The following is a 9,850-nucleotide window of genomic DNA, read 5'->3' on the forward strand; positions in this document are numbered from 1 at the left end:
CTCCCTCCCTCCCTTCCTTCCTTCCTTTCTTTCTGTCTTTCTTCTCCTCTCCTCTTCTCCCCTGCCCTGCCCTGCCCTGCCTTGCCCTGCCTTGCCCTGCCTTCCCCTCCTCTCCCCTCCTCTCTCCTCCTCTTCCCTCTCCCCTCTCCTCTCTCCTTTCTCCTCTCTCCTCTCTCCTTTTCTCTCTTTCACTCACTCTTTGTCACCCAGACTGGAGTTAGTGGCACAATCATGGCTCACTGCAACCTCAACCTCCTGAGTTCAAGTGATCCTCCTGCCTCAGCCTCCCGAGTAGCTGAGACCACAGGCGTGTACCACTGTGCCCGGCTAAATTTTGTATTTTTTGTAGACCCAGGGTTGCCCCAACTGGTCTGGAACTCCTGAGACTCAAGCGATCTGCCTACCTTGGCCTCCCAAAGTGTTGAGATTACAGACGTGAGCCACCATACCCTTATTTCAAAGTGCTCTGCGTCACAAAATGCTTTCTAGCCAAGAGTACACACAACACACCAATCAAGGGTAGGAAGGTAGTGTCATTATTTATTCCTTCTTAAAATATGTACTTTACAGAACTATTGTAAGAAGTGAACAATTCGTGTGATGACAGTATATAGTCAACACTAGCCTGGCATCGGCTACATATTAAGTTCTCAGTATACGGAACCTGTTGTACCACAGTGTTGAAACCATGTCATTTTCAAATACAAAGCAGTTAAAATTATACCAAGAAAAGGAGAGGAGAGGTCTAAGAATAAAGCATTTTGAACACATCACAAAGGCTTTCCCACAGGTATGGAAAAATAGAGTCACGTGGGTAAAAATTTGGTTCCCTGCAAGTTGGGTGTGGTGGCTGACACCTGGAATCCAAGTACTTTGGGAGGCCGAGGTGGGTGGATCACCTGAGGTCAGAAGTTCGAGATCAACCTGGCCAACATGGTGAAACCCCATCTCTACTAAAAGTACAAAAATTAGCCCAGCGTGCTAGTGAGCCCCTGTAATCCCAGCTACTTGGGAGGCTGAAGCAGGAGAATCACTTGAACCCAGGAGGCAGAGTTTGCAGTGACCCGAGATCATGCCACTGCACTCTAGCCTGGGCAACAAGAGTGAAACTCCATCTCAAGAAAGAAAAAATGAGTCCCCCCACCTAAACCCAGCCCCTGTGATGCCTGGCAGTGGGAAGCGGGGTGAGAATTGACCTCTGAAACTCTGAAGCCCGCTTCTGCTCTTCCCTGCAGGTCTGGCACCTTCCACGCTCTGTAGTTTCATTTCTTCTTCATCGGGGGTCTCAGGAGTTGGAGCCGAGCGGAGACCCAGGCCCACCACTGTGACGGCAGTGCACTCTGGAAGCAAGTGACTGGCCCTGGAGGTGGGGCCCAGGGGCGGGGCCGGGGATGGGGAGCCCCAGGGTCGCCAGTGCCGCGAGCCACTCCAGCAAGACCCCACCTTGCATGGTGCACCTTCCTGCATAGGACTGGAAGACCGAAGTTTTTTTATGGCCATATTTTCTACTGCAATTCTGAAGTGTTCATTTCTCACAAACTGTACTGACTCGAGGGGCGCTGATTTCATAGGATCTGGTGCTGTATATACGAATCTTGCAAAGCTCTAACTGAACGGACCTTCTTATTCCTCTCCCCCAACGCCATCGTTTCCACTCTTCTCAGTGTAGGTAACCGTCTATGGTGTGTTTTTTCATTAATGACAAAAAAAAAAAGGTTTCAACTGGATTATTTAAATATTGGTAAATATTGTGCATTACGGTTTGTTTTTCCTTTTAAGAAATATGTCCTTTGACTGTATCTCTCAGTTACATGACCTGTATCTTTTCCTCTTTAATAGTAGTTTTATGTTAACCTTTAAGAGATTTGTTTTTCCTCCAAGGAGAATTTCAAGGTATTTTTAAAAATTCTAATAAGAGGATCGGCCAGGCGCAATGGCTCACACCTGTAATCCCAGCACTTTGGGAGGCCAGGTCGGGCGGATTATGAGGTCAGGAGATCAAGGCCATCCTGGCCAACATGGTAAAACCCCATGTCTACTAAAAATACAAAACATTAGTCGGGCATGGTGGCACACGCCTGTAGTCCCAGCTACTCGGGAGACTGAGGCAGGAGAATGGTGTGAACCCGGGAGGCGGAGCTTGCAGTGAGCCGAGATCGCACCACTGCACTCCAGCCTGGGCGACAGAACAAGACTCTGTCTCAAAAGAAAAAAAATGTAATAAGAGGATCAAGAATCTCTCTGAGGCTAAGAGTGCACTTCACCTATACTCCTTCTCTTTCTCTCCCCTTCCCCGGGAGGAGGGGCCCCTCAGTTCCACAAGACTCTCTTCTCTGCAGGGGGCTTTGGTGGATCGTCTGCACTGAGCCTTTGTTGGCAACCCATCCAGCAGAACCCACACCTACCAGAGACCCCAGAGGCCTCTTGCCATCAGCAGTCAGAAATAAAGAAGCCTGCTCCCCTGAGACACAGGGCCCAGCTTCACAGGTCAAACTTGCTGTAAGTGAGATGCCCACACTGCAGAGATGCAGAAGCCTCCCTTCCAAAAGGAACCAGCTGCCATGCTGTTGAAAGTGGGCCCACACAAAACCCTCATTTCTCACGAGAGGTAGCAGATGAAAGCTCAGCTATGCAGTTTTAAAATTCATCTCTTTCTCTGTGGTTTTTAAAAAAATGCGTTTCTAATCTTACACTTCACATGGCCTCCAACACAAAGTTCTTTCTCCACATTTTTACCCTCTTCTCACACGAATGTTTTCCAAGGGAAGGAAGGGAGGGAAGCAGCCTTGGGAAAGGATCCATTTCTGGTGGTGAGGAGAGGAGGCCCTGCCAGGCTAATAGGACTCCGGCCACCACAGAGATGGCCAGAGACCACCTCCACCAGGCCCAGCCAGTGCTTGCAGCCCTCCCGCTGATCAGGGGAGTCTAGAATCAAAGGCACATGGTGGTAGGGTCACCAAACGCCCCATTTGCCCGAGACTGAAGGATTTCTCAGGCTGTGGACATTTAATGCCAAAACCAGGAATATCCAGGGCAAACCAGGCTGTGTTGCTCACCCTTGTGGAGCCAGGCAGTGTGTGGCCCAGGGAAAGCTGCATTTCATGGAGGCTTCCAGGAGGCTGCCCTGTAGAGCCAGGCAGGTGGCTTCAAGTGCCAGTCCTGCAAGTGTCCCTGCTTCAGCTCTCAGGCCCATCCAATACCTCGAGTCCACCAGGGTGTCCCAGCAGGTTTGCCTCATCACGACCCAGCGACACTGCTGGCTGTGTCCTCAAGCCCTCCTCCTGTGGCTGGCCAGTCCTGGGAAGTCCTGTTGGTTGAGTCATCTTTGTCACTTCTACGCCTTTGACTGTGTACAGGCTGAGTGATACCCCCCTCCACCCTCCCAGTAAACACACACACACACACACACACACACACACACACACGCACACAATGTTACTGGGCGCAGCAGCTCCATCCTGCTCCCTGAGAATGGCAGTGCAGGCACAGAGAAGAGCAGTTGGGAAGACAGGCAGCTGGTCTACCCTGTCCCCGCACACTTCACAGGCGCTCCACTGCTTGGCAGGAATTCTGCATGGCATCTGCCACACATGCTCACAGGGTGAAAAACCAAGCTGTCACTCTGCAAACCCTAAAAACCCTGGAAAGGTCTATAAGATGGCATTAGACCCAGTTGCGCAGGTGTCACCTGAGTCGGCCATGCAATGAAGGACTATCATAGGCAGTATTGGAGAGCTAGGCAGTCGCTTACTAACAAGTGTCTGGGAAACGCTCGAGTTCATACAGTGCGTGACAAAGTAATAGAAGGCTGCAGGCGCTGAAAATGCGCCTGAATCTGGTACCTAGGATGAGTGCATGAATACTGATGGATGGCCCTTTGTGCTGTGTGCTTTGTACAACTATTTGCTTTCAGAAAGCAGCATTTGAAGCTGAGTTCCATTACTGGTGATTGAAGTATTTTCAGGAGCAGGTGTATGTGGTGCATGTTATATGCACTTAGTTTGAAAGTATCCCTCACCCGAAAAGTGCAGAACCTCTGAAAGGTGAGCCGTGGTGCAGGTGTCCCCTCGCTGTCCGGGTCAGTTCTTGGCGGTGCTTGGCCTGTCACACGCCAGGTCTCAACAACATCATGCGAGGAGGCAGTGACTGGTGTCAGCCCAATAGTCGACTGTTGAGCATGATGTCAGGAAACCCGTACTGTCCCGAGGCCACCAGGCTTGAGTTAATTTCCTATTGTTTTAGAAAGAGAAGAGCTCTTGTGCTTTTGAGAGAGCCTCATGGTAAAAAGACAGATGTTGTCTTTGCCCTGCACTTGGTATGATTTATTGTAAAACAGGAAGAAAACCTAGAATGTGCCTTTCGTGAAGGTCTGACAAATGGGGTCGCAGAGTCCTAAGACCCGCACCGAGGTCAGATTCCACCCACAGCAGCTGAGCATTTCTATGTGCACCCAGGGTGCTGGGCTGAGGCTAAGGGTGGACACATGGACCCCACCACAGGCTTCCTTACTAAGCCCAAGTCCCCCCATGTGGTCACTATCCCTTCTCAGAGCACGTGGATTCTCTTTTCTTTACTTGAACTATTCAGTGTTGTAGTGGCCTGTAGCGCCCTTTCCCTCAGCTGCCTGTCTGGGCTCCCTGGCTTCCCGGATCTTCATCTCATACGTGAGGCAATAGGAGTTTCATTCATTGAGACAAATGGTGAGCAGGCACCAACAGGCCGGCAGGTTGGCTCTCTTCACAGAGGTGGCCTTGGCGTCTGCAGTCTGGGCAGCTCTCTGCCTCCCTACGGCTCTGCTTCCCAGCGGGCACACAGGTCCAGAGCCTCAGAATGAAGTGGTGCAAAGGCACAGGGCACACCCAGGAGAAGTGCAACAACCACCAAAAGCCCTTGAGAAGAGACGAGGTTGCTGTGTTAGAGAAACGGCAACCCCCAGGACCATGCATGGCACTGGCAGTGCACGGTGGCTGATTTTCCCCAGGACCGTGCATGGCGCTGGCAGTGCGCGGTGGCTGATTTTCACCAGTTCCTCCTGCCCCTGCCTCTGTCGGATACTAGAAAACATCATTCTCCCCCTTCAGGTCTCCTTTTGAAAGAAAAGAACTATGGCAAAGCATGCCATATAAAATCAAAAAAAGGAAGAGTGGCTTTGTGTTCTTGACCGTGGCCACAATTGTGGTCACTTCTAGCATCTGACCTTGAGAATGGGGTAGGGCGTCTGAGCCACCGCTGGCCTTTGAGAGGGTCTCACTCTCCAGCTAGCTCTTTGTGTAGTGTCCAGGGCCCCGGCAGTCAGGATAGAGCAAAAGAAGATGGGCAGGGCGCAGTGGCTCACGCCTGTAATTCCAGCACTTAGGGAGACTGAGGCAGGCAGATCACAAGGTCAAGAGATCAAGACCATTCTGGCTAACATGGTGAAACCCCGTCTCTACTAAAAATACAAAAAATAGCTGGACGTGGTGGCACGTGCCTGTAATCCCAGCTACTCGGGAGGCCGAGGCAGGAGAATCGCTTGAACCTGGGAGGTGGAGGTTGCAGTGAGCCGAGATCGCGCCACTGCACTCCAGCCTGGGCGACAGAGCAAAACTCCATCTCAGAAAAAGATGGCCATGCTGGTCAAGGCTGGGCTCATAGGAAACATCTATAGTTGGATGAAAGGAATCTGGCCTAGGGAGCCCTGGACTCGGTTTACCTACCTCCTGCTCATCCCACTCATCTGTCTACCCTAGTGTCCAGCATGCCCCGGATGAATTGTAGGTGGGAGGGACACAAGCCAAGAACACCAGGCACACGGGGTGGAGGGAATGGAGGGAGCCCAGGTGATCCCCTTTGGAAGGCAGACTGATCCTCTCCCCTATGGAATGACAGCTTAACCCGATTAACCCACTGGGGCTTGCTGTTTTATGAGCATTTTTAAACAGAAAGATGATATCCCAGTGCAGGGAGACTTTAGCTTGGAAAGCATCATGGCCCGTGGCCCCTCCCTCTGCCCCAGAACCTTGGCCGGCCAGAATTGAGTCTTCGCATTGGGGAGGCCACAGTGGAACCATTGCTCTAGGGCTGAAGGTAGAAGTAGGGCCACTGCCTCAGCTTCAGCCAGAGCACTCGCTGCTTTGCAGAATTTCACAAGCGCACGACTGGGATTCCTTTGTATATGAGAAAGGAAGGCAAGCGCCGGCAAAGGGAAGCTCCTCCCGTTTTTCATAAACAGAAATAAGACGTCCTGTTTCCCAGGTTTGCACAATCACTTCTGGCAAATGAATTCTGGCACTTGAATTCAGCCAGTGCACGAAACCTTTGCATGTTCTTCTGAAACTGTACTTCTTCCCCATTCTGTCTACCCACACTCTGCGAACTTTGCCTTTTCCTTAAACACATTCCAGACCAAACACTGTTCAGTTTGTTCCAAAAAAAAAAAAAGATGTATATACCTGTATGTGATCCACCACCCTTTTGAGGGGCACCTGGTCCTAGGTTGGGGCTGCAGGTGTCCCTGACATTTGCAAAAGGTATTCCAGTCTTTCTATGTTCAGAATTGAAAATGTGGAGATAGAAAAGCTCAAACACTCCTAAAAGGAGGGTTTCTTTCCTGAAGACTCCAAGAAAATGAGTGTGCAGATGAGTTAGCTTGACAACCTCAACTGCGGGGAGCAGGCAGGCGGTCTGAGGAAGAGAAGGGCCCACGCCCCACTCACGGGCACCTGCTTGGTGGTCCCAGGGCATCACGGTCTGCAGCCTGGGCCCCCAGCCCCACTGTGAAGTCAGTCCTGCATGCTGGCCGAGGCCTGGCCACCTCCCGATGCCTCCAGAGTCAGTGGGAAGGAGTCAGCCCTTCCCGGACTTCCCCACCACCTCCAGCAGGAGCAGCTCAGTTTGTGGCTCTGGGAGCTCCGCTTTTGCAAACCCAAAAAGGCTGTGCATTTGGAAGCCAAACGCTCAGCATGCGGCTGCCGAGTCTGGTTTTGTGGACAAAGCAAACTGTGGAATGGCTTCTCGGTGTCTGTATAAAGGGACAAACGATTGCATTCACCCTTTGTACTAACACCGCTTCTGCATTTGCCATATCCGTTTTTTAACCTTTTTGTCTCCGGGGAACTTCTCATACGATTATTATGTCTTCTGATGATTTGCCATGTTATTTTACTTAATGGTGATTTTATTTTCTTATGGACAGGAAAAAAGAACATGAGGAGGAGTTGGTTTTAGTCTTAGAGATAAGTCTTCAGCAGGGGCTCAGAAACCCCAAACTCTAGTTAAATTGCTTCTCGGAGGAAAATCTTAGTCTAGACAGACTGAGATTCCCAGGATCTCCTGGAAGCCCTGCACTTTGGGGCACAGGGGCACTGGGACGTGGTTGGCAGCCAGGCTGCGAGAGAGCTAAAAAATAACATGAACATCAGCGCGGATGTTTATCTCTCGGCCCTGACGCCTGCCACTCTCCTTCCCGGGGCACTTGGCCCTATCAGAGGGACATGAAATGCTGTCCAAATGGTGGGAGAAATGCAGTGACACTGCAGCAGAGTCTTTGCTTTGGAAGATGGGGTGCCATGTTTCAGAGAACATTTATCTTAGTCCCACGTTCAGGTGAGAAGACCTCAAAGGTACTCTCTGTCCAGAATAACCATTGGAACAGTTTCTTAATTGGCTTTCGTCACTACACATAATGTAATCTCCCTTCTTTCAGCTCCCCCAACAGTGAGCATGCTTCCCAAAAAATTACAACGTCAAAACCAGGAATGTCCCCGCATCTACTATTACCAGGCTTGCAATTGGTTCAATTTTCCCATAAAAACATGTTCGTTCAAAAGAAGGGAAACTGTGAATTTATTCTATGCATGTAATAAACTCTGCAAGAAGTTTAACCCCCGTAGGTTTGCGGCACTGCAAAATTGTTCATGGGTCTATGTAGCAAATGATTCTCTGCCTTGACAATCATGTATACATATCAAGATTTCTATCATAATGATAATGAGATTGATGACTTCTTGTTTTCCTCCAATAAAGACAATTAATCACCTTCAGATGTTCATTTTGTCTGTAACGAGAAGGATGTGGAGCTTCAATGTCTCTTATCTTTCCTCTGCTTCCTGAAGTTTGGATTTGAAGGAAGGAGTTTGAATTGAGACCCCCAAAACTCATGGAGTCCCCCTTAAATATTTCAGGTCACCTCCCCTGTGAGCAGGGAGTGGCAGGGATGGGTGAAGGGGCGGCACATCGTGCCTTTGGGGTTGGGGACAGGTGCCCAGGTTCCATGATCACTGGACAGGAAAGCTTCCCCTTTTCCCTGCTGCTACGGAAGGGGGCTGGAGACGAGCCTGGGAACTCAAATCGCACGAACTCGATACTCCTAAGTCATGTGGAGGAGAAGCCAATGCTGATTCCCAGGAAGAGCCTCTGAGTCATGGGTGGCTTGGCAGCCTCAGGCTTCAGCAATACACACCCACTTTCTTCCATTTCCTCGGCATAGCCGGTATGCTCAGTGCCCAGAGGAAGATTGTTTCCCAGGCAGAAGGCTGGCCGCTGTGTTTTGTGGGGGTTTGGGGAAGATGCAGGAGGAGGAACTACAGTTCATAACTCATCACATGTATTGTGGGGCTCGGATCTGATGACCAGACAATTCTTCCAATCCAAATAGGGATTGTGTAGGGAGAAAAAACATGAATTGGACACGTGTTATAGAAATGTAAAATTAAAACTGTCCCACACAGCCAGCATCAGATGAAAACAGCATGGGTGGGCCTTATTGAAGAAAGACTATGAGGCCAAAAGAAACACAGTGCCCACTGTCTGAGGTCTAGTTCTTTTGTGGTTGATTCTTGTTTCTGTAGCCCAGACCCTAATGGTGAGTCCTATCAATACAAAGCTATCATTCAGTGGGTGAAGACACGATGTCGTTATTGCAGGTTTTATGGAACATAACGATGGCAAAAAGGAGGTACAAATCGTGTGCACCCAAATCCCCCTGACCCTCTCTGCCCCCAAGGAGGGTGACTATGCCATCAAAGTAGGCTGGGCGGGGCGGCTTACGCCTGTAATCCCAGCACTTTGAGAGGCCGAGGAGGGTGGATCACGAGGTCAGGAGTTTGAGACGAACCTAGCCAACATGATGAAACCCCATCTGTACTAAAAATACAAAAATTAGCAGGGCATGGTGGTGGGTGCCTGTAATCCCAGCTACTCGGGATGCTGAGGCAGGAGAATTGCTTGAATCCAGGAAGTGAAGATAGCAGTGAGCTGAGATTGCACCACTGCACTCCAGCCTGAGTGACAGAGTAAGACTCTCAAAAAAAAAAAAAAATCAGTTTCATAGAGAAAGATTCTGATGATGGAATTCTGAAAGTTCATCTGCGTGTTGAGTAATTTGGCTGGGCTGGATGTGGTCTTGGATATATGTATGCACTTGGCTTGGACCACTGCTCTTTAGATCAAGAAAGACTGAGCAAGAGGAACTGTGCCCAGCCTCATATTTTACATACTTGGTTGCAACACCTGTGCTGAGCCCCCAGAATGTGTAATTCCCAAAAGAGCACCCCAATTACACATTCTCTTCCCAACACAGAGAGTATGTATGTGTGTATGTACCATGTAAGGGCTTCAAGCTAAGGGAAGTGGTAAGCTCTGATTTCCAGTCCACATCCTGCATGCCAAGCCATGCACCCTGGCTCAGGGGAAAAGATGCTTTTTATCCCCCATCCAATTCATACAAAGGCACTGTATGGGGGCCTGCTGGTTTGGCGGGCCCAGCAAGCCTTGAGCATTAGGCTGTGAGCTGTGGGCCAATGGGAACTTTTTAGCAGGTTTTCAAGCTGGAGAAAGCTTCAGCCAAGAGCTCAGGATCGAGCAGGCTCTG

The 9,850-nt window shown here is 50.0% G+C and overlaps 1 protein-coding gene across 4 annotated transcripts in view; it reads left to right on the forward strand.

Moving 5' to 3' along the window:
• CAMK1D (calcium/calmodulin dependent protein kinase ID) overlaps positions 1–8,021 on the forward strand; it is a 497,275-nt gene extending 489,254 nt beyond the window's left edge. For 3 of the 4 annotated variants that reach the window (XM_017886698.1, XM_017886700.1, XM_017886696.1), the window contains one exon: positions 1,236–1,860. In XM_017886698.1, the coding sequence (XP_017742187.1) occupies positions 1,236–1,354 (119 nt within the window). In that variant the 3' untranslated portion in view covers positions 1,355–1,860. Of the gene's footprint in view, positions 1–1,235 lie in introns of all 4 variants that reach the window. The other variant, XM_017886697.1, reaches the window with a different exon arrangement.
• The last annotated feature ends 1,829 nt before the right edge of the window (positions 8,022–9,850 follow it).

The sequence above is a fragment of the Rhinopithecus bieti genome, unplaced genomic scaffold (assembly GCF_001698545.2).
Source record: "Rhinopithecus bieti isolate Rb0 unplaced genomic scaffold, ASM169854v2 scaffold_13900, whole genome shotgun sequence".
In the NCBI taxonomy this organism is placed as follows: Eukaryota; Metazoa; Chordata; class Mammalia; order Primates; family Cercopithecidae; genus Rhinopithecus; species Rhinopithecus bieti.